This window comes from Sus scrofa, chromosome 14, assembly GCF_054392235.1.
Source record: "Sus scrofa isolate SSC_HxYL_T2T_F1_AM1 chromosome 14, Sscrofa_HxYL_maternal_Yorkshire_Landrace_v2.0, whole genome shotgun sequence".
Taxonomy (NCBI): Eukaryota; Metazoa; Chordata; class Mammalia; order Artiodactyla; family Suidae; genus Sus; species Sus scrofa.
In genome coordinates, this window is record NC_139396.1 from 69048612 (window position 1) to 69073411 (window position 24800).

Below are 24800 nucleotides of genomic sequence, written 5' to 3' on the forward strand. Positions count from 1 at the left end.
CTCATCAGGTTGCCCCTGTGCCCAAGTCCTTCCCCACAGCCCCCACCAGCTCTCATGGCCATTTCTAATAATGTCCACCCCTCCTCTCACTACCCTAGGTCCATCAGGAAACATTTCTGAAAACCCAGGCAGGGACTAAATCTTCCTGCCCCCTTTCCCGGGAGACCGTCTGGCTGGAGCACTTCTCTCACTCTACCAAAAAGGCAAGCAAATCCACCTGCTTACCAAGTAAAGACGGCAGAAAGAAAGGTTTTCATTCCCAACATGAACTGATGCACATCTAAACAAGGCCAGCACCAGTTTACTTTTCTTTTCTTTCTTTTTTCTTTTTACAGTCACACCTGAGGCATATAGGAAGTTCCCAAGCTAGGGTGAATCAGAGCTTGCAGCTTCAGCCTACACTACAGTTATAGAAAAACTGGATCTGAGCTACATCTGCAACCTATGCCATAGCGTGCAGCAACACTGGATCCTCAACCCACTGAGCGAGGCCAGGGATTGAACCTGCAACCTCTGATACTAGTCATGTTTTTAACCTGCTGAACCACAATGAGAACTCCAGGCCAGTACCAATTTAATTGCAGCCAAACAACGCAGACGAATTAGATTGAAACTTTAACCCCACTTCACCCATTTAACAAGACAGCTGTGATTTCTTCCTGCAGATCCTCTCAACCTCTCTCGCAAGCTCTGGCCTCCATTTCTCTCACATGAAAGGAGCTAAGAGTCCTCTCTGAGGCTGGGCAGACCAAGGCCTTCCCTGATCCCCCATGAGGAGGCACAGACCTCACCAGACCAGCTCTGTAGATATGAGCCACCAGGCCCAAAGAGAATCAATCAGTTGCGTATGTGTTTAGCTCACATAATTAATAAAGGTTTCAAAATCAAAATATTCTAGAGTCATTAGGCTGTCCTTCCAGAATAATAATGGTTAGTTGGGGCTGCCGCTTGGTGAAGAATTTACATGGGTTTTTCCACCTACTTTACTACCTGCCCAGGCCTTGTAGGTATCAGACTCCAACAGCAAAACATGCTCCCGGCATGTTCCACAAAATCACCATCATATGGGAAAGATAGTGCTGTTCCTATTATTATCACCAGATGCGTCTCCCCCCAAAGTCAGGGAAGCCCCCAATACTCCCCCTGATAGAATAGCCCTCCATCGACTCCCCGACTGAATTCAAGCTGCAGATCCAGGAGAGCTACAAATCCAACCTTGGCTCCTGCCACTTGATAGCCTCACTCTCACAACCAGGACAGCAATTCTCTGAAGCTGTGAGATTTTACCTCCTCTCACATTAAGATGCCTGCCTTAACCCCTCAACCAATTCCTCCAACCTACAGCTAATACTGCAACAGGTAGCGTGGCTGCAGTCCTGCAACCCCATTATTGGATTTTCCAAGCATACAAATGACCTATGAAAAGGACCTGGCACAACCAGGAAGTGAGCACAAGGATAGGACCTACTTCATCAATGCCTTCCTCCTCATGAAAGGTTCGAGACAAGAAGAGGCAGGTCATAGTGTCTTCCTTCTTGGTGAAAAGGATAAAATCCTTCCCAATGCGCATTGAGCCCCTGAAAGGGAAGCAGAAATGGGTTATTCTCCCAGGGATTCAAAAACTCATCTGGAAAGGGAGCAAATCCACCCTCTGAACGTGGTAAAACTGACCTAAAGGCCTCCCTAGGTCCCACAACCCTTGCTCCCTCTCCTCCCCTCCTCCTCCTGCTCTTCCATTGGCCTCAGTCTTTGCTTACCACATTCTTGACCACATGTACCCACCATTCAGGGCTCTCTCACCACCGAGCACCAGCCCCAGGTTAGTCTCACCCCAGCCTGCTGGTTCATCCCAGGACATGATGAATAACAATCTAGCAACACCTTCAACACGTCACCTTCCATCTTGAGCACACCCAGTTCTCATCCTGTCCTTCCTTCACTGACACAAACTCCCCTTGCATCCACCCAGGAAACGGCAGCACCATCAAGGGTATGGCCCACTGCCTATGCTCACCAGTCCTCAAAGAAACAGGATGACCCTGAGCCTCAGCCAAACACTGGGCTAAGCAGACAAAATACCACTCCTGGTTACAGTTCCAAGAAACCTACGCCTGGTCATACACTGTAATCACAGCCATCGTGTGGCTCAGAGCTATTCTGCCATCTCAACTCAGCATGCCACAGGTCCCTGCTTTAAGATGCAACTGGTTTCTGAGAAATGTGTGTTGAAGTTGACTTCTACAAGGCAAAAGTCTGAATGGAATCACTGCTCCTTCCTCTGTTTGGCCACATTAACCCTTCCAAGAAGCAGGCAAGAACAGGCCCTTCCAGGATTGAGCAACAGCATGAAGCACCAATGGGAGGAGCAACCCTTGAACAAGGGGCTGTTAAGTTCCCATCTTCAGAGCAGCTTCTGGCTTTATGGCCATTACCTCATTAGTCCTCCTAACACCCCAGGAGGTGATGGCAGCAGGAAGCAGTATTACTGTCTTCTAGGTACAAATGCAAACCAGGCCAGCATGCCAAGCACACAAATGCATGCCATGGACCACTTCCCCAAATGCTCAGGAAAACTCCAGGACACTGTCCAGAGGTCCTGGAGGGTGCCAAGTTCCAATGCTCCTCCTCCAGTTCCTGAGGTGCTGGCCATGCCCCCCGACAACCCCAGAGTCCTCCTCCTGTCTCCCAGAAACTCTCTGGTGGCAGAAGGAGGCACATTAGTTTGCCTTCTGTCAAAGTTTGCTCTTGCTCTAATTTGGCAAAACCTCTCATTTTGTGCCTCTTCTGTCTTAGATCCTGAGCTTGGGGGTAAATAACAACTCCAAAATGCCACCTCACTGGCTTCTCTGTGGCTCAGCCCTATTCTTACCACAAATCGCTTCCTCCTAAAACTTTCAATTTCTTAGTTTCCAAATGAATACACTCTGAACAATAGATGGCTCCATCTCAATGGGTCCTTCACAAAAGTGGTTCTATTAAAATACACTGATGACAACACTCTCAACTTCTATACGCTCTCCTTCCTAGACTCCTAAGCACTTTCAGAATCACATTCCACTCGCTCCTGAAACTTGCTCAGTAAGGAATTATTTCAGAGATTAGAAGCTCATTTTCGACAGTAGGAAAACAGATATTCAGAGAAGTGGAATAACTGGTCTGAGGCCACAAAGCTGATAAAACCAGGAAGGAGGAGGCTGGCCTACAATCCAGAAGGGAAGTCAGGGTTTCTTACATCACACTGACTCTAGGAGACCTCAGCTGTTGGAAACTTATATCTCCCACATCAGAATCATCTGCAGAATATAAAGGTGGAAAAAAAGATTCCTACACCCTATCCTAGACCCACCAAATCAGGCCTGGAATTTGCCATGGAAGGATCAAAGGAGAAATAAAATAAGAAGTCAGAAACCAGGCCAGGACTCACACCAATGATAGAATTCTTTTTTTTTTTTTTTTTTTTGGCCTTTTCTAGGACCACTCCTGTAGCATATGGAGGTTCCCAGGCTAGGGGTCTAATCGGAGCTGTAGCCACTGGCCTACACCAGAGTCACAGCAACGCGGGATCCAAGCCACGTCTGCGATCTACACCACAGCCCATGGCAATGCCAGATCCTTAACCCACTAAGCAAGGCCAGGGATCGAACCTGCAACCTCATGGTTCCTAGTCAGATTTGTTAACCACTGCGCCACTACGGGAACTCCAGCATTTAATTCTTAACCTACTCGCTATTTGTTATAATCCCAATTTACAAAGGAGGAAGTTGAGGCCCAGAAAAGTACTTAAAGTGGCTGATGTGAGATTTGAACTTTAGTTTGTCTGACAGAAATGAGACAGACAGCACTTCCGGCCTTGCAGTCAGAAAGACCAGGTTCATATCTCAGATCCACACTTGGGCACTTTCACACCTGTGGACAAGTCACTTCACCCCTGTAAACTTCAATCTGAAGATAAGAACCACAGCACCCACACCTCACACAACTACAGTGAGGCTTAAACTAAATCATCCAAGTAAGGTTTTTAGCACAGTACCTGTAACATGAGTAAGTGCCTGTTACAGAGAGAGAAGTGAGAGGTCCCGGACCAGGTCCCTGATGTCTTGGGACACGCTGGCGTTCCTCCCCACTTGCCCAAAGCCTGCTGCATGGAAGAAACAGCTGATGCTGCTGACAGACCAAATGCCATCCTCTCAAACAAAACAACACATTTCCAGAGCAAGACTGGAAATGTGACTCAGAATTCCACTTGTACAAACTCCAACCCCACTAAATCTTATTCCATCCAAAGGTATGTACAGCTGGAAGTGACCATGTCAGAAATAGAAACCTTTCTCTTGGGGCTTCACTCAAAACCAGAACAACACATTCCAAACACCAAACAAGTAGGAACCAAGGGCTGAGAAAGATGTCCCAAGGGATTTAAAGACTTTAGGTAGGTTCCTGCTATGGGACCTAGCAGGATATGTAAGTAGAGACCACCTCCTCCGATGGGGGGAGGTGGGCAGGGGGTGTCCAGGTCTCTCACTCAACCTGGATCCCCAGTGCCTGGCACAAAGCATGACATACATGCAGGCACTCAGGCAACACTGCTGCTCCATGGAGCAACCCCCTCACCATCTCAGATGCATCCCAAGCCCACAAAACAACCACTTGCATCCTCAACCACAGGGTAAAAATAAGAATTTTCAACAGGAGTAGAGGTGCCGTTCCAGAGCACTGTGCCAAGAGAAACCTACAGCTTCTCCAACCTCAAAGAAGTTGTACATTCATACTCTTCAATCTGTGATGTAAACTAGGCTAGACATCGGTTGGTAAGTCCCCAGACCACCACTCCTGGCTGCCTTTCCTTCTGTGCCAGAATTACAATGACAGAGGAATGAGGAGGAGGAAAGTTGTCACTGGACAGAAGCAGGAGAGCACAGCATCACTTGATTTTGAGTCCTGCGGCAGGCTTCTAGTGCACTCACGATTTTAACCCATTCCCGTATTGCCCAATCTGGGTGGACTCAGGTGTTCGCTTGGCTGACTTCCCAAACTGGATCACGCTGGCAGCATCACCTGAAATGACAGGCACAAGAGAAAGTGAAAAGTTTGCTTTTCTTTCCAGGTTCTCAAAACCAAAGGTCTGAGCCCCATTAAATCCACGCAGGGCTGTGTCTACTAAAAATCTGCGTCCAAGAAAATTCACAGCCATGAGAATCCTCTGACTGGCCTTCAGAACCGCCACCACTACGTTCTTATTCTGTTACCAGAACATGGTAATAAGGATGTGGAGGCCACTGCAGTTCCAGCTCCAGGACCTTATGCAAGCCGATAAATACAGTATCAAGAGACAGGTAAGGAGTTCCCGTGGTGGCTCAGTATCCGATGCAGGTTCAATCCCTGGCCTCGCTCAGCAGGTTGAGGATCTGGCATTGCCACAAGCTGTGGTGCAGCTCGCAGTTATGGCTTGGATCCTACGTTGCTGTGGCTGTGGTGTAGGCTGGCAGCTGTAGCTCCTTCAAGCCCTAGCCTGGGAACTTCCATATGCCGCAGGTGCGACCCTAAAAAGACCAAAAAAAAAAAAGAGAGAGAGAGAGACAGGTAATCTGACGGACTTTCAGATCCTATCTCCCATGTTAGGAGAACACCTGGCAAATCCATTAGTGCAAGAGACTTCTCTCTCCCTTCTAGTCACAAGCGTGAGGCAACACAAAGAAAAACAAGTTAACACAACAAGCATTTTGTAAAAAACGGTTTACATCCTCCCCAAAAGAAGCAATCAGCCCATCACTTACTTGGATCCATTCCTGCTCCATCATCCAAAAAACAAAGCATAAATCCTCCTCGAAGGTCCTCTCGCCTTTCTGTAAAAGAGGAACTATCATTACTGGGCAGTTACCCACCAGAGGGCAGCAACTTGGGTATGATCGGAAGGTGAATCAATGTGAAGCTTGGTCCAGAAAGGCCTTCTCCGTCTATCAGTCCCAGCTAGTGTGAGTAAAACATCAGGGCCCTTGAGGGTGGTCATTTCCATCAAAGGTGTTCCAATGCATTCTAGTTCATGACAAAGCCTGAGACAATCTATAAGGAGGGCAGAGAAGCCTAGTCCAGCATCTAGACATAGCCAGGACCACTGAATATGTGCATATTTCACAGACACCTCAAGCATCCTTCTGCCTCTTTGCACCTGGGTTACTTCCACCTCCCTTCTGCTGGGGACACTCAAGTACTTCAACTATTAGGTGCTGAACCTTATCAACACTGCTCAAATTCAACAGGGCACCTCGTTTGTGGGTTAAGTGTGAAGTGGCCTTCAGACAAAAGTAATCAAGCCAGACAAGCTTATGGACATGGGGTTGGGGGGCAGCTGCTACCTAGAAGGTGAATTACTAAGTCTGTATGTGACTATCCCCAGGCCCACTATAGCTTCCAGGCCATCAGCAGTCCTCTTCACACCCCCTCCTTACTATGGGTCCTTAGTACAGCTCCTTGTCCCAAGAGTGAGACGGCACAGAGTGCAGCACACAGTATAGCAAGAGCTGCCTGCTTTCCAACTGGACCTGCTTGAGTGGAAGGAGAAACAGTCCTTGGACACTAAGATCCAGAGCAGCTGTGGCAGGGGTTCCTGATCGACAAGAAGGAAACAACAGAGTAAGGCTGCCATTCCAGAGACTAAAGGAACCTCTTCTTCTCTCAGCAGCTGTCTTCTATAGTAGCAAGTGGTTGCTCAGAGTAGTCTGGGTCCAAGCTTATCACAAACACCGGAGGAGAGATTTCCAAATAGGGAAGGGGGCCATATGAGCTTCCAAGGTGACTTTTGACCCTGATGACAAGGACTAAGTGGACAGAGGAGGAACAGCACAGGCCCTGGAATCAGGAGAGTAATTCTACAAGAGGCAGAAGGTCAGTTTAAGGTGCCAAAGGGACAAGTCCAAGGCTGCTGTGGAGTCTAGTTTCTAATTGAGGACTTTTTTGTTTCCCCCAAGCTACAGTTCACCACCTTTATATAACTACCTAAACTGAGGAATTTCAGTTTAAAATGCTCTCTGTCCTCCCCTCAGGCTACAGATTCAAGTAAGTTACAATGGCCTTCTGTTAAATGGACTAGTTAATGTAATTTAAAATGCTATTTCAGAAGTACTACAAGCCATAGAAATTTTCAAGTATCACTTGTTCAAGAAGCTGAATTTTGCTGAAACATTAATAACAAGTGCTTCTTGAAAGTTTGAGGACAAGGACCTTCCTTTAAGTACTATTGGTAGATAAGAAAACTTTCCCTTGTGGCAGTGCCTTTTATCAGAATCTGGAAAATTCAAGTGAGATCTAGTAAGCAGAGGCAAGTGCAAAAAAGGTGCAAAAAGTTTTCGAAATTTCCTTCTGGAGGAAGCAACGTCATATGGAGTTTCAAATTGATTCAAGAACAGAGTTTGGTAAAGGAAGTATTCTAAAATCTAGCAAAGAGCCATTTGCTGTACACTTTAGTCATAAAAATGTACATGAAGACTGTTTGGGGATCAAAAATTGCTTCAAGCCAAATGCATCAGAAAGGCCTCCTAAGGATTACTGGCATTTCTTAAACACTACCTTAGGAAGTTACTTTCAGGCCCTGGTGTTTGTTAGAACCAGATTCACAGGCTTTTTAACACACAATCATCACTTAATGGTGGGTCTGAGATCCCTTTCTTGCTCAAAGACTCCATTTCAAAGCTTTTTCACACAGTTTACACAGGTAAGAGATGCACCTATGGATCCTCCTGGCTACAGACATTACTGCCTATAAGCAGCTAGTAGTGTCTAGGTTCACGATCAATGTGCAGCACCACACCAAGGCCAAGACAGACTAGCAGACACAGCAGAAATTTTGTTAACTTTCTTCAGCTTTGTAAACAGGCAGAATGGCATCTTCACTGGGCTACAATGTTTATCCCAAGCACTCATTTATTCAATATGCCTGGATCTGTGATGAAGATAGGAGCCATGAACAATGCAGATGTGACCACTGCCTTCATGGAGCTTACAGTCTAGTTGATGCCACTCTCTGTAGCAGATCTGGTAAGCAGGAGGGTGTAAGCAGGAAGCTGAGAAGCGTGTCAGCTAGAGCAAAAGCAGTGTGCAGAAGAATCATCTTAGGAGCTTGTTAAAATACAGATTCTGGGCTCTACCCTGGAGAGCCTAACAGTCTGGGTCTGAGGTGGTACTTGAGAATTTGCATTCCTAGCAAGCTCCCAGGTGATGCCAACACGGTCCACCAGTGGACCACTCTTTGAGGAGAGCTAGAGCCAGTAAGAACCAGAAAGCTTCCCTGCTCAAAACTATCTCCGCAGACATTCCACCAGTTAGAGACAAATTCTAACACCTTCCATTCACTTTAATCAGTCAATTGAGTGATATGTGAAACATCCAATAAAGAATTTTTATGAAGATGGGGGTAGTTCTGGACAGAGGGGAATCTAAACAGCTGGAGTTTGTCTGCTACCCACCCTCCTCCAACATACATTAGAAGCAAGACAGGGAGGGCAAAGCCAAACTGCATTCTTTGCAGTTGTGCGGACCCTGGTTATATATACCATTATGGAACCAGTGTGGAAGGCTGCACATATAAGCTTCCCACAACATGACCGAGTCTGGCTTCTCCAAATTAGCCTGACATTCCTCCTCCACTCCCACTGGAGAAAAGGAAAAAAGAAGTTGGAGAAAAGATGTGAAATGGAACTATAAAAGTCAGAGGTGATAAAATGATGTCCTTAGCAGAGGCTGTATAGGATGACACCCAACTTCTTCATCATATTTTGCAATCTGTTTGAGCAGTATTCATCTCATTTACATTTGCTCCAACTAATTTTCCCTTTACTAACCACTGACCTGGCAACATAAAAGGGATCTTTTATGTTGAGGAATGGCAGTCTCTATCCAAGGAAGTCCAGAAAGTCAATAAAACACAGTCTACTTCAGACAGGCACATTACGGCTCTATCTAATAGGAATGCTTTGGGTAAGGGAGTCTGGTTCCTTTCTCACCCTTCTTTAAATTAAAATATGAGTTCAAACTACGCCTGATGTTTAGGGAGATTTCCTAGTTCATATCAATCTAGCTTCAGAATGAAAAACAGGAAAATACTCTCCCCTATATATTAACAACAAAAACTTTATAGTATACTACTAATTCTATTATTCTACTTGTATAATGAGATTACTTTCATTCCTACTGTTTAATGTGTTAACAAGGCACTGAGGTAGGAAAGTGTGAAGTTAGATACACCTCAGTCAGGATTTCCAATCTCAAGGTACTTGGAATAAATCAAGTCTTTCCCACCATGCCATAGTACTCAGCGCTTCCATTACACCATTTAATCCTTAACTACCTTGACAGTTCCCTCAAGATCCAGTTATTGTTCTCTAATCATCTGTAGAGTATTAACTGTTTCTCCAATTAGCAACTATGTCCTCTAATGAGAATTTAGCAAAGACTCCGTCACATCCTTTTTGGACTCCACCCAAAGCACAATAGCAGTAACAGTGAGCACAGAATAAACACACACTGGGCCTTTCTCTTTTAAACTAAAATCCAACTGTTTGTTCTGCTGCATTCTAAGTGTAAATCACTAAATTTCCTTGCTGAATTCGCCCACTAAGGGTGGTAAAAAAAAAAAAAAGCAGAGATGATCTCTTTTGAAAAGTTTCTTCCAAATAAACTTGGCTCTGCTGCTTTGCCCCTTCAACACCACTTGGAGCAGAGGCCCATTCTCTGCCATCTGTGCAATGATAAAACAGCCGCCTTTTCTTTCAGAGGTAGTTGTTACTACTACTCACTAAAGCACACTGGTATGTAAGACACATATCGTGGCTTGGGAATGATGCCTTCATCTGTCCTGAGGGTTTAGTAACCCTCTTCTAACATTCTTCTGCTATGCTCCCTTTTCCTGCTACTTTCTTCTAAAAATAAATTAGTCTCATTTTCACCACTTTGGCAGAGCCTTCTGAACAGAAGGCTTTCAGAATTTAAGCAGTATAGTTGACTTTTAGCTGTTGTATTTTCTTTGCTCCAAAGTCTATCAGCCTAAGAAACTCATATCTGGGGAGATTCTTTATAATTATATGACATTGGAGATTCTAAGAATTACTTATTATATGCATATTCCCATTTAACAAACTGGTCCGTGAAGAAGAGGGGTTATATGATAACTGTATACTCCCATAAAGACACTCAAGTTTTGGAGTTCCCATCGTGGCACAGTGGTTAACGAATCCAACTAGGAACCATGAGGTTGCGGGTTCGGTCCCTGCCCTTGCTCAGTGGGTTAACGATCCGGCGTTGCCGTGAGCTGTGGTGTAGGTTTCAGACGCGGCTCGGATCCCGCATTGCTGTGGCTCTGGCGTAGGCTGGTGGCTACAGCTCTGATTAGACCCCTAGCCTGGGAACCTCCATGTGCCGCGAGAGTGGCCCAAGAAATGGCAAAAAAGACAAAAAAAAAAAAAAAAAGACACTCTAGTTTTCACAAAAGCTAGACAATCCTAGCCAAACTGGGTTTAAAAGCTGTCGTCTTCTATTTCACTTTCAAGTTTTTAGCATTCAAATGACCAAAAATGTGCTGGTACAAACATCGAACAGTCAAAAAGCAAGCTATTTATAAAAAGGGAGGGGCAATGATAATGACCAAGATTTCTTCCACTGTTGTAGCCACTCCAGGGGAAAAAAAAAAGAGGCTCTTACCGCCAAAGAGCAGAGCCAGTTTCACATAAGCAAAAGAGTAGATTCTGTCAGTATCTTTAAATTCTAATCAAAGCAGCCCTCCTTCCTACCTACCTGACTCTTAGGCCTGAGAACATCTCCTCTACAAACCTCAGTGCCACCTGAGTTACCAAACAGTATTCTACAACTGATGCCAACAACTCTCTAAGTTGGGACTGGTCCCCACCAAGGCTGCAGAGGGAGAAGACGGCCTTCAGCAAGATCTCTCTTTGGCTGCATGGACCACAAACCTGGTCACGTGCTCTCCCAATATGGAAAAATCAGCAGTATTTGGTCATTTTACTCCCCATTACCCTACTCCATCATCCCCATGAACCTCTTAGTACCTTTATTTAAACAGATCTACAAATCTGGGCACCCTGTGTTAGTTTCTCTACACCAATATTCTTTTTTTTTTTTTGTCACAGGAAACTCCTACTCAATATTCCTGATCTCTATTACATGCCTCACCAAGGCTGCCTTGTTTCTGCCTAAGACCTGGAGTATCAAGCTGTCTACCTAGGCTCTAGAAACAAGTCATTTCCCACTCATTTCTTTTTAGGCACAGCAATAAAAGCTTTCAAGAACTGGGCGTTAGAAGAAAGAACTGATGTCTATCTTACCTGCATAAATATCTATTCTGGTGGCATCAGCATCTCTGAAAAGTTGAAAGAGGAAAAAAAAAAAAAAACAAGATTCAAATAAGAATATGAAATACAAACCATCAAGATGCACAGTATTTTGAGTGGGATACATACTATTTTGAATCTATTTTCAGGAAGTCATAAATTCTACATACATTAAAGACATACTTTTACACTTGGTAACACAATTTTCCTTATATGTCTGTGAAACACTTCTGAAGCTCCAAATTATTTAAAATAATCACATGACACATATGACTTGGACTTTTTATTTTTTAAAGTAAAAACTTCATAGTGAAAACATCAGAATAAATAAGAACATTTCTTTTACACAGTAAGAAATGACTCAAATCACTCATTTGGTTCCAATTATAAAAAAATGTTCTGGGAGTTCCCGTCGTGGCGCAGTGGTTAACGAATCCGACTAGGAACCATGAGGTTGCGGGTTCGGTTCCTGCCCTTGCTCAGTGGGTTAACGATCCGGCGTTGTCGTGAGCTGTGGTGTAGGTTGCAGACGCGGCTCGGATCCCGCGTTGCTGTGGCTCTGGTGTAGGCTGGTGGCTACAGCTCCGATTGGACCCCTAGCCCGGGAACCTCCATATGCCGCGGGAGCGGCCCAAGAAATAGCAAAAAGACAAAAAAAAAAAAAAAAAAAATGTTCTGGAGTTCCTGTTGTGGCTCAGCAGGTTAAGAACCCAACTAAAAACCCAACTAGTATCCATAAGGATGCAAGTTTAACCCCTGTCCTCGCTCAGTGGGTTAAGGATCTAATGTTGTCACAGCTGCCATGTAGGTCACAGATGCAGCTCGGACCTTACTGCTGTGGCTTTGGCTGTGGCCTACAGTTGTAGCTCCTTCAACCCCTAGCCTGGTGACTTCGATATGCTGCAGGTACAGCCCTAAAAAGACAAAAAAAAACAAAATTCTAATAACTTTTCCATTTTTCCTTCACACCAAGATTTGAGAAAAAAGGAAAACAATAATCTGCCACAAAGCCTAAGAAAAATCAGGTCTTGTGGTATACATATTACAGTCAGCAAGACTGATTCACAAGCCCATAATCTTATCCTTCCTAAATTTGACAAGAAGTTGGGGCACCCCATTAGGCTCCAATCATCAGCTAAAGTGAAAGTTTAGTTATCAACAAAGTCTTCCACAAAAAGGCTTGAAAGTAGTCTAGACCAATTATGCCAACTGTAGGCAAGGAAAATGAGGCACCATGTTTCATCAGTTTTAATACAAAAAAAGTCCACTCAAATCCAAACAGCTCTACAGGTACCTATTCCCAAAGACGTAAAAACATTTCCAAAAATGAGAGAGACTGGGAAAATGAATGCATGAGCAGGAACATACAATCCTATGCAATCTCCAGTTCACCGTATGATATACAAAAAAAGCAGTCTGCCCAAACATACTACAGTCTCACTAAACTAACAGGTGGCAAATTCACAGTTCCATTAAGCTACATTTTCAAATTAAATATAAAAATTTATGAGTCAGAGTTCCTGTCGTGGCTCAGTGATTAATTAATCTGACTAGGAACCGTGATATTGCGGGTTCGATCCCTGGCCTTGCTCAGTGAGTTGGGGATCCGGGGTTGTCGTGAGCTGTGGTGTAGGTTGCAGACGCGGCTCAGATCCAGTGTTGCTGTGGCTCTGGCATAGGCTGGCAGCAGCAGCTCCAATTCGACCCCTAGCCTGGGAACCTCCATATGCTGCGGGAGCGGTCCTAGAAAAAGCAAAAAGACAAAAAATAAAATAAAAATAAAAATTTATGAGTCAAACAGGACTGAAACAACTGAAAATATTGAAAATGTGAGTTTTCTGGTTAAACAACTTGTTAACTAGCACACTTCCATGAGCAGTCCAGTGAATAACAATAAAAGTAGTTAACAATATAGGTTTATAGCACAGACATTGGCAGACATGAGTATCAGCAACCTTATTAACTGTCAATCTGTTTAGAAAGTACTTATGTCAACTCTTATCCTCTTCATTAGTCATCAACATTTATCAATAAACGCCATGTCTGAATTTTATGCTTGCATTCAGAAATAAAACTGGGGCAGTATTTTCTTGATATAATTACAAACAGAATCTTGATTTGAACTTTGCTTATTTATCTTTGAACCAAACCAAACTTCTTTCTAATCTTGCACAATAAAATTTATAGTCTTCTATCACTAAGAACCCACCTCTGTGTTGTACTGTACAGCCCAGGGAACTATATCCAATCTCTTGGAATAGAAGATGATGGAAAATAATATAAGAAAAAGAATGTGTGGAGTTCCCGTCATGGTTGAGTGGTTAACAAACCTCACTAGTATCCATGAGGGCACAGGTTCAAGTCCTGGCCTCGCTCAGTGGGTTAAGGATCCGGCGCTGCTGTGAGGTGTGTTGTAGGTCACAGACGTGGCTCGGATCTGGCATTGCTGTGGCTGTGGTGTGGGTCAGCAGCTACGGCTCTGATTCAACCCCTAGCCTGGAAACCTCCATATGCCCTGGGTGCAGCCCTAAAAACACACACACAAAAAAAGGAAAGAAAAAGAGCGTGTGTGTACACACACACACACACACACACATATATGACTGGGTCATATGCTGTACAACAGAAATTGACACAACACTGTGAATCAACTATACTCGAATAAAAATAAAAGTTTTTTTTAAGTCTGAGGCAAATGTGTGGCGGGAAGGATAAACTGGGGATTGGGACTGACATATACACACATGTATATAAATAGGTAACAAGGACCTACTGTATAGCATAGGGTAGTCTACTCAACACTGTGTAGTAACCTATATGGGAAAAGAATCTGAAAAATAATATGTTTACGTATAACTGATTTACTTTGCTGTACACCTGAAACTAACACAACTTTCTAAGTTAAGCATACTCCAACAAAATTTATCTTTTAAGAAAAATGTAAAAAATGGAGTTCCCATCGTGGCACAGTGGAAACGAACCCGACTAGGAACCATGAGGTTTCAGGTCCAATTCCTGGCCTCGTTCAGTGGGTTAAGGATCTGGCATTGCTGTGAGCTGTGGTGTAGGTCACAGGCGCAGCTCAGATCCTTCATTGCCATAGCACAGGCTGGCAGTTGTACCCCTAACCTGGGAATCTCCATATGCCACAGGTGCGAACCCAAAAAACAAAAAAGAAAAAGAAAAAAAAATGTAAAAAACAAAAAACCTCATTGCTAAAGAATGATTTCTTCCAAGCATAGTTGCTAACTATAGATGCTTTGATCAACTAGAGTCATCGAACAATAAAACAGTATTACTCCTCAGTATCCATCTGCAGGGGACTGGTTCCAGGACTTCCTGGGGTATCAAAATCTGAAGATGCTCTTCTATATAAAATAGTATTTGCATATAACCTATGTTCATCCTCCCACTTACTTAAAATCATTTCTAAGCTACTTAAAACACCAAATACAGTGTGACTGCTATCTAGATAGTTGCCAGCATACAGCAAATTCAAGTTTTGCTTTTTGGAACTCTGAATATTTTTGATCCATGGTTTACCGAATCCACAGATGCAGAACTTGCAGATTCAGAAATGTGGCATAATCTTAAAGACATTAGATGGTATACTACCTGGGGAGCACAAATTAAAACAGAGCTTCTCTATCCCATTAATTAGATTCCTAATTTTTTATCTTAATTCCCTGTGTTTCACTACTATTATCTTGCTCTAATACACACAGGAAGGTTATAAGTTCACTGTTTTTAGACTGGGCCACAGCAATGAATGAATAAAGTATCAACTAATGTGCTATTAATACTTTGAGGGTAAAAGGCCTCTTAAGAGTGAGTTGCATTTGCAACAGAAATGCCTTCCCCCCAAGTCCTCAGAAAGCAAAGGTCACAAAGACCCAAAAAGTTTTCAAGCACGTACCTGGCATTATCAACCAGTTCAGCAAGAGCACCAAACAAGAATTCATGAGTGGTTCTGAAACGACAAATATTGAGAAATCAGCAAAAAAATTACGGGAGTCAAAGTTATAAAAATATTTTAAAGTTTTCAGGAAAAAACTAAAATTGCTATTTGCATCATTAATTAACACTACTGACGTTTAAACTCCACAATTCAAGTCTTTCCAGAGCTCACTAGTCTTCCTTGAGTGTTAATCTGTCAAGTCCCAATATCTACTCAGAAATGTTTAACTATTTTGTGTAGAAAAACCCATATGAAGCACTAAAAGTTTCCTATGTGTACTACTGAAAAAGAAATGTTTTCACTCTTCATACTCTAGATAAATGCCTATATTTATTTTTCACTGTTTTAACAAACTGTCAGTTTCTACATATCTCTAAGCATGCTCAATGGACAAACTGTTAGCATTTTGCTTTCCCAATACCTTTGTGTGACTTACTAATGAACATCAATTCAGTTTTGCACAATTTATAAGCAAATATACTCCATTTGAAAGTAGAGAGAAAGGAAGTAATAATCCATTTCTTGATGTTGCCTGATTTTGGCTAAAAACAGAACTTTCTCTACATTAAAGAAAGGAATCCAAAGGAATTCCTGCTGTGGCACAGAAGTTTAAGAATCCAGCTGCAGCAGCTCTCAGGTCACTGCCAAGTTGCAGGTTCGGTCCCTGACCTGGTGCAGTGAGTTAAGGATCCAATAATGGCCCAGCTGTGGTGCAGGTCATAACTATGGCTCAGACTCCATCCCTGGCCCAGGAACTTCCATATGCCACAGGTACAGTCATTAGAAAAAAATTAAATTTAAATCAAAAAAGAAAAAGAAAAGAAAGCAATCCAAGACTCTCCCAAACAATTCCTCCTAAGAGGACAGGGCTTTGTATGGTCTCCTAGGGCCCTTGTTAAAGTTAGCCACCCTTCAAGGAGGGTAGCCAATTGTCTTCTCCTCCTCGAGGAGGCTGCTCAAAATTCAGGTGGGATTAAATTCACATTTATCATGTTATTCAGAACACAATAAAGATTTTATTTATGCATGTCTCCTTACAATTCTTCCTCTATTTACATCCTCTTTAATTTGTGTTATTTCCCATAATAATTCTTTTATTTATATATATATATATATATATATATATATTTTTTTTTTTTTTTTTTTTTTTTTTTTTTTGTCTTTTTGCCTTTTCTAGGGCTGCACCCGTGGCATATGGAGGTTCCCAGGCAAGGGGTCCAATCAGAGCTGTAGCCGCCGGCCTACACCACAGCCATAGCAACGCGGGATCCGAGCCATGTCTGCAACTTACACCACAGCTCACAGCAACACCGGATCCTTAACCCACTGAGCAAGGCCAGGGATGGAACCTGCAACCTCATGGTTCCTAGTCAGATTCGTTAACCACTGAGCCACGACGGGAACTCCTCCCATAATAATTCTAATTCCTATCTAAATCCTATCTAATTCTAACCCCTATCTAATTCCTATCTAACTCCTACTATAATTCCTATTCTACCTCATTAGAAGAGTAGATGAGTCTACCTAGAACCACCTAGAAACTATGACTTTTGATCAAAGAAAATATAAAAGCATTAGCTCACATAACATATTATCATCATGAATTTTTAAAAAATAACCAAACTACTCCAACTGATTTTTTTGGTATACTAAGCTTCAGCCAACGCATAAAGTGAAAATTTCTAAAAATTTAGAATGAAATACACCAATATTAAATAACCAGTTTCTAGGATCTCTAAGCACTTACTATATTAAAACAAACTATAAAATGCCTGTTTATGAAATAAATACCCCACACTGAACTGTCCAAGAACCCTTGTTTTTCCTCAAATCTTCAAATTTTTACAAACGCTAATTTTTAATTAAAATTACCAGTTCTTGGAATTTTAGGAAGAACTTTTCCCCATGAGATCAGTGACTATATCTGTTGCTGATCCAAAGGAAGCACCAATAAAGTAGAAATTTTTTTTGTTTTTTACAAAAAGTAGTGATTTTATCTCCAATTCTCCCAAAAAGTGAGTTCAAATTCTTCTAAAATTCAATTATTTTACATGAAAAAAAATTTTTCAAGGAAAAAACCTGCATAAAACATCAGTATCTTCAATTTTTTTTTTTTTTTTTTTTTTTTTTTTTTTTTTTTTTTTTTGTATTTTGTCTTTTTAGGGCTGCACCTGTGGCATAGGGAGATTCCCAGGCTAGGGGTCCAATTGGAGCTGAAGCCACCGGCCTACGCCACAGCCACAGCAATTTGAGATCTGAGCCACATCTGTGACCTACACCACAGCTCAGAGCAATGCCGGATCCTCAACACACTGAGCAAGGCCAGGGATCGAACCTGCATCCTCATAGATGCTAGTCGGGTTTACTAACCATTGAGTCACGACAGGCTCCTATATCTTCAATTATTAAAAACTCTGTCTCTGAGGAGTTCCCCTCATGACGCAGGGGAAACAAATCCAATTAGGAACCATGAGGTGACAGGTTTGATCCCTGGCCTTGCTCAGTGGGTTAAGGATCCGGCGTTGCCGTGAGCTGTGGTGTAGGTTGCAGATGCGGCTTGGATCTGGTGTTGCTGTGGCTCTGGAGTAGGCCAGCAGCTACAGCTCCGATTAGACTCCTAGCCTGGGAACCTCCATATACCGCCAGTGCGGCCCTATAAAGACAAAAAAAATTTTTTTAAATAAAAAATAAAAAATGTGTCTCTGAAATCATCTTAAATTCTTCAAATTATCAACTAAAGAAACAAAATATTCTGTATGTTACGCCACTAATTAAATAGGGAGAAAAAGGTGGAAAATTAAGGTGAGTTGCTGGAGTAACGTAAGTTAAATCTAACATTGCTCTCAAGTTTCAACCAGTCATTTTCCTGCCTAACTTGGCAATGACTTAGAAATTTTAAAAGTGAATTCTTTTTTTTTTTTCTTTTTTCTTCAGGGCTGCACCTGCAGCATATGGAAGTTCCCAGGCTAGGGGTCAAAGTGGAGCTACAGCTGCAGGCCCACACCACAGCAGCGCAGGAGCCAAGCCACATCTGTGACCTACACCACAGTTCATAACAATGCCAGATCCCTGACCCACTGCTTGAACCCAGGGATCAAACACACATCCTCATGGATACTAGTTGGATTCGCTTCTGCTGCACCATAACAGGAACTCCAATGAATTATTTTCTATACTCCAAATATTTTTTAATTTTGAAGGTTATTGTATTAGAATATAAAACTATAATTTCTATTGCAACACTTATTTCAAAAAGAATTTGTCAAAGAAACTCAGTAATATAGCTCCTGGGGCAGGGAGGACAAGAACACAATCATAATAAGAATGAAACTACAACTTTTACATAGAAATCTGACCTTGGTAGAGACAATGGTGAATACGAATGCTCTGGAAAACTAATCCTGATATCTTAGCCATCAAGCCAAAAAAATCAAAACAGTAATAGCAGGAGTTCCATGGTGGCCTTAGGCATTTATGGATTCAGTGTTGCTGCTGCTGTGGCTTGGGTTTGATCCCTGGCCTGGGAACTTACATGTGTCAAGGCTGTGGCCAAAAAAAACAACAACTGCTTCTCACTAAAACACATTTGATTCCTTCACATAAAAAGTAAAGGCATTTAGGAGTTTCCATTGTGGTTCAGTAGTAATGAACCTAACTAGTATACATGAGGACTTGGTTCCATCCCAGGCCTCACTCCAGTAAGTTAAGGATCTGGCATTGCCCTGAACTGTGGTGTAGGTTACAAAGGTGGCTTGGATCCCGAGTTGTGTAGCTGTAGTGTAGGCCAGCAGCTACAGCTCCAATTCAAACCCTAGCCTGGGAACTTCCATATGCCATGGGTGCAGCCCTAAAAAGACCAAAAAAAAAAAAAAAAAAAAAAAAAGGCATTTATAATTCAATAAGACCTCAAAAAGGCAAGCACAAAAGCACCTCTGCCTAAGTTACTGATTTCTATACGAAGTTTAGAAAAATGTCTTTGTACATTTAAAAATCTAAAGAAAACATTCCAAATGCCTTCGTTGTTCCACACAGTATCAATGCTGTTCCACAATACATATTTCAGATAAGTTAACAGCTAACTTTAAAATGTAACTAAAGGGTACCTTCTATGATGTGTACTGACACATCATAAAAGGGACCTTTTGTGACAACTGTTGGTAAGGTCAGAGACAACCCTCAGAATCTCCTCCAAACCTCCAACTGAATAACTGATGCTACTAACAAATGCTAAAACCAAAGTTTTAAATATCTCTTTAAAAGATTTTAAAAACTCTTCAAATCATAACCAAAAGCATACCAACTGCATTTAAGCTCTTATTTTTTTTCAAATGATATTCAAAGAGGTGCACTCATCGGTAGCTAGCATTTGATAGATATATTTGTATAAACATCAAAGGAAATTCTTTTCTCCACAAACCTAGATTCTTTGCATATGATCCAAGAAAGATCAACCACCTGGAGAAAAAGATTCTTAACAAACTCACTTTCAACTGACTGTGGCTTTTATACCATTTGCGCCATGATCAAAATAGCTATGCAGCCCAGCATTTCCACTGACAGATTCACGTGTAAATCTACTCATTATGTAAGGAAAATGGCCTATTTATATTCAGCCCAAATTTAAAGCAATTGATAATCCATAACCTCATCACACAGTGATAGTTTTTGTTAAATTACTGGATATGCTGTCAAGAGTTAACTGCCTAAACTGCTAGAAAATAAAGCTGAAAAATTCTAGAGCAACCACTTTACATTCAAATGGCTTTAATATATTTAGAGTGTGAATCCACATTTCAACGGGATTATAAATCATTACGAAATATCATCTTTAGAGTTAACAGGTTCCTCTACATTCACTTCACATACCCATAAAACAACACCAAGACATCCCATGGTCAGGTTAGTAAATAACTAAATACGTCAACAGGAATAGACATAGAAAGCAGGCATCTTATACTTAAGCAACCTGCTCTATCAGACCACTTAGCAATACTGCAAGACTGACCTAAGATACGCACCTTATGCCAAAGGAACATCACTACCACTGCTACATCTAGAATCTGGCACCTAAGCTGCACATGAATTTTTTACTAGCAGTCACAAAACCCATCACCAAAGAGCTGTAACGGCATAAGACTACTTTTATTTAAAAACCCTAATTTCGATTATGTCCTATGAGCAACATGCAGTATTAAAAGAAATTAACCTAAGACTTTCATGTTGGAATTCCTAGGCCTGCTTTAAACCTTAATGCTGATATAATCAAGAGAATCACCATCAGTAGTTACTGCAGATCTTACACCAAAAAAAATTCAAGATAGTTGTTTATTATCGCCAACAGATGCTCCAGAATTTACTAAGAATTTATCTGCCTAACAACTAGCACCAAACAGCAAGTTGCTACCACACTGACCAACTTTGGGTTTATATGAGCTATTATTACAAACACAAAAAATAACTATCACCAACTATTTACTGTGTACCATGCACAATCTAATTACCTTATAAATATTATTTTACATAACCCTCCTAAACAGATTAACCCCATTTTATAGATGAAGAAACTGAGGTTCAGATAAATCGACCTATCCGAGGACATGACCAGGAAGCAGTCAAACTTAAGCTTGGCTGGCTCCCAAGGCCATACTCTTTCCACTGCACCAAACTGATTTCCACCCTTCTTAAAAAACTCTTATAAAAACTGAACTCTGCTCGAAAACCTACCCTAAACAGGAGGTAAATAAAGGGTCATTTCTTTTATAATTCATAATATGGCAATATTGTAGATGTCAGAAACCATTTTAGAACGGTCTTGTGTTTTTTTTTTTTTTTTTTAATTAGAACAGGAGAAAGGAGAAAACATTTTAAGACAAATCCTCCTTTCTCTGAAGGTAACACTGCACCACTTAACACAGAGGAGATGCAGTCACCATCATTACAATTAACAAGTCGCATTTTATGAAAACTTAAAAATGTTTCCTCTAGAAATGATCATCCAATCAGGTCACAATAAAAAAAAAAATCTTAAAGCTGGTTACAATCCAAAAATTTTTCTAGGTGCTGTGAGGTTCATATTGTCTTCAGGCAGAACTGAACACACTCAAAAACAACTTCTAAGGTGTGATCCAAATAAATTCCAGAGCTTCCAAAACGACACACTCAACTCTCAAAATGCTTATGCAAGCAAATGGTCCCAGTTCAATACAGTAAGTCAAATTCCCAGAAAATTCTCTGATTTCAAACAGGTGACTCAACTGAGGTTCAATTCTTTACCTCAGCTCTGCTCGTCTACTGTTAATAAGCTATAAAGTAGCAACAGAAATAAGCAGCAAGAAATATCCTAGAATCCTCAAATTAGAGGTTCATTTAAAACTAAAACTGAAGACGTTTAAAGTGGAAAGTAAAAGTGGAAAGTAAACCATTTTCTGTACAGACAAGGAAACAGCCCTTAAAGGTAAAATTGACTAAAGTCCCTATTTTGCTAATGGTTAAATGCACTAATCATGCCTTAAATCTGCCACTTAGCAGCTGTGTAACCTTTGGAATGTAACTTAATCTTTGAACTTCAGTCTCTTCAAAAGCAAGACAGGAATAATCCCTACTCCAGTGGGGATGCTATAAAGATTACTTTAGACCAGGACTAAAAGTGATTGGCATGAAGGAATTAACTGTTGTTACTATCATTTTATTAGCACATAAAATCTTTGGTGAAGCTGGACCAAGAATCCAGTTTCTAAAGCCTTATTCAAGGTCTTCCAAAATTATCCCAGTCTATCATCCTGACTCTGGCCCTTCATTTCAAAATTCAGAACTGAATTTATCAAACACTATCATCTGTGAACATTTAAGTGTCCTTCAACTGCATGTTCTTAATGTAGCAGTTCAAATATACAAGACAATGAAAGTTCTACCCAAGGCTATGTTGTCAACTAGATGAGCATAACCTTTGATCAGAGACCTTCTCTAGCTGGATTTCAAATTCATCATCCGTAGCATGAGAATTCACCTCAGTGACCTCTACAATACCTACTCAAACATTCTAGCTCAGTAAGAATTTTCCTAAACAAAACAAAACCAGGCTCTCACTTGGCAATTCACTTCACTACTCAGTTTTTATTTCCTTCATAGGAAAAACAGCAAACAAAAAATTACAGGCATTATCACAAAAAATGTTATCCTTTCCCGTAAAAGACTAAAACTTAGTTACTATTACTGGATAATTGAAGTCTATATTCACAATCCTGAAGGTGGTTCTTCAGACCTCTGGGCCATTCATTTAGCTGTTCATCACCTCTCCAGGTAGTAAAATGAGAGAATACTTACCTTCATCGCAAAAGTGCCAAATGAATATACTAAGAGACTAAATAGTTATGATCCCACTGGATTACACCCAAGAGTGTGGGCATAAAGATTAAACCTGAAACATTCCAAACCAATGAGGAGTGATGATAATCTCTTCCCAAACTCAAGAACCATGAACACAGTATGTGTCCAGTGATTTGCATACATTTTAGGGAAAGGTTATTTAAATCATGGGTTTAATCAAGTTATTAGCACATACAAACTTATATTGGATGAGGAGGAATATCCCAGAAAAGGAAAGCCAACTGTTTTCTGAGGAAAAAAAATTTCTTCTCACAAGTTGTCACTTAAATGTCTTCCTTTTTTTCTTTTTTCCTTCTTAAAAAGAAAACACTTGTTACAACCTGTTTGGCTGTTGTCACCAAAGAAGAGAAGTTGATACTAGAATAGTCCAATTTTTGGCCATCCAAAGAATACGTGTTGGATTCCTAGCAAACGCTTGATTGAAATGACAACATATTGACTTCAAGTAATTAGTTTGCATTTGAACAAATAAATTTCGATCCAATAAAGAGCATATTCTTCTGGATTAGCAACAAACATTTCACTGATCTCAGTTCTTCCATACAGAGCTCAAGACTCATCCAGGGACACATCCCGAAAAGTAAAAATGCAAATTTTTCTGGGAAAAGGATTCCCATATTAATATCAAGCAATGAGTTATCACTGACCTCATTGGTACCTACAGGATACTTACGAATTTGTGTGTAGATATTCAAAGGTTAGCTGAGCTCGATTCAGACTGCTGTAATTTGTGAAAGCCATGAGTGCAGTGAGGTCTCCAGTTCTTTACCCACTAACTGGGAACTATAAGCTTATTAATGGAATAGATTTTTTTCAGGATTCTGAAATCTGTACTCCTCAAACAAGGTTACCTAGTGAATCTATCCACAGTATATTCAGAGATGTCTAAAACAATTGATTTTGCTTTTAAATTTTCTTAATCTTCTCAGTGACTATGATGTAATATTTTGGAAAGAACTACGTCATAAACCTGCAGTTTTAAGGAAGAGTTAGCGTTAATTTGTGATAGTTCAGATTTGAATTGAAATGTTGTTGGTCTGGAGTAGATGATACTGGAGTTGGCAATTACTGCTCCATCTTCACGTTCTTCGAGCGTTTTTTTCAGTTCCTCTAAATTTCCTGTGAGGAAATTTACCAGTCCAGAAATTCACCAATCCGTAAATTCAGCAACTTATGTCATAAAATTGGACAACCACCCATGTCTTCGCCATCAATGATCCCAGGATCCTTAAAGAAGCCCCAGACTGGCGACCATGTTGTTGATGGAGTGCATATGGCGTTAGTTCCGGCTTCACCACCTCCCAAATGAAAGATTTCCAAAGCGCTGAAGACCGATTTCTGTTTTTCAAAGCCTGGACCAAACCTAGCCTGAGGTCCGTCCCACTTTCCTCAGGGTAGTGGGTCAAATTACCTCACACAGACCCATTAAGTCGCCTCAGACCTGACCCGCCCAAATCAACTCAGGCGAGTTGCGCCCCTCCCCCACTTCCCTCAGACAGCGGCCTCAGCCTCTCAGGCGCTCGGTCCCGTGTTCTCCTCCTCACATAGAGAAGATAGTCCCAGCTTTCAAGGCCCGGATTGAGGGCAGTGACGAGTACACTACCCGAGCGGGCGTTGCCCTGCGCTCACAGCTGCAGCTGCCTTTGTCCCTCCCCACGGAATTGGAACCCAACAACCGCAGCGCGCTCTTGGAACCATGTGCTGCCTCCGCCTCCGCCGCTGCCGCCACCGCCGCCGCGAGACCACAGCCCGCACTGCGCTGGATGATATGGTGACCGGACTCAACACCACAAAATTCGGCGTCTAGGTCTCCTCCGCCGCTGCTATCGCTGGCGTCTCTGCCACCTCAGCCAGCGCTTTGTCTCCGCTAGTGCACACAGCCCGGGCCGCCTCGCGCACTCCCCGACGCCCCAAGCCCCCGAGGCCTCCGCGGCGTATTCGGCCAATCACAGAGCCGCAGATCCTCCCGCCCCCGCTCTGATGCGACGCCTTCTGATTGGTAGGTAGCGTGTCTCCACGTGACCGGATCTTGTTAGCTGGGCCCTCCCCTGTCACGTGAGTGAGCGCGCCTCTCTTCCTGCTTTCTTGACCCTCTCCGCCATTTAAAGAAACAGTACCGG

At 42.0% G+C, this 24800-nt stretch overlaps 1 protein-coding gene and 1 long non-coding RNA gene across 11 annotated transcripts in view; one reads left to right on the forward strand and one right to left on the reverse strand.

The window, feature by feature from the left end:
• MORC2 (MORC family CW-type zinc finger 2) overlaps positions 1-24582 on the reverse strand; it is a 44395-nt gene extending 19813 nt beyond the window's left edge. For all 10 annotated transcript variants that reach the window (XM_084993792.1, XM_021072948.2, XM_021072947.2 and 7 more), the window contains exons 1-6: positions 23354-24582; positions 15253-15306; positions 11331-11365; positions 5775-5843; positions 4965-5055; positions 1469-1577 (exon numbers count right to left, since the gene is read on the reverse strand). In XM_084993792.1, coding sequence (XP_084849918.1) covers positions 1469-1577; positions 4965-5055; positions 5775-5843; positions 11331-11365; positions 15253-15306; positions 23354-23421 — 426 coding nt within the window. In that variant the 5' untranslated portion in view covers positions 23422-24582. The remainder of the gene's footprint in view (positions 1-1468; positions 1578-4964; positions 5056-5774; positions 5844-11330; positions 11366-15252; positions 15307-23353) is intronic.
• On the forward strand, positions 17941-24616 carry LOC146396644 (uncharacterized). Its single transcript, XR_014825981.1, has 2 exons — positions 17941-18251; positions 19256-24616. It is a non-coding gene; the product is annotated as an uncharacterized LOC146396644 (long non-coding RNA).
• The last annotated feature ends 184 nt before the right edge of the window (positions 24617-24800 follow it).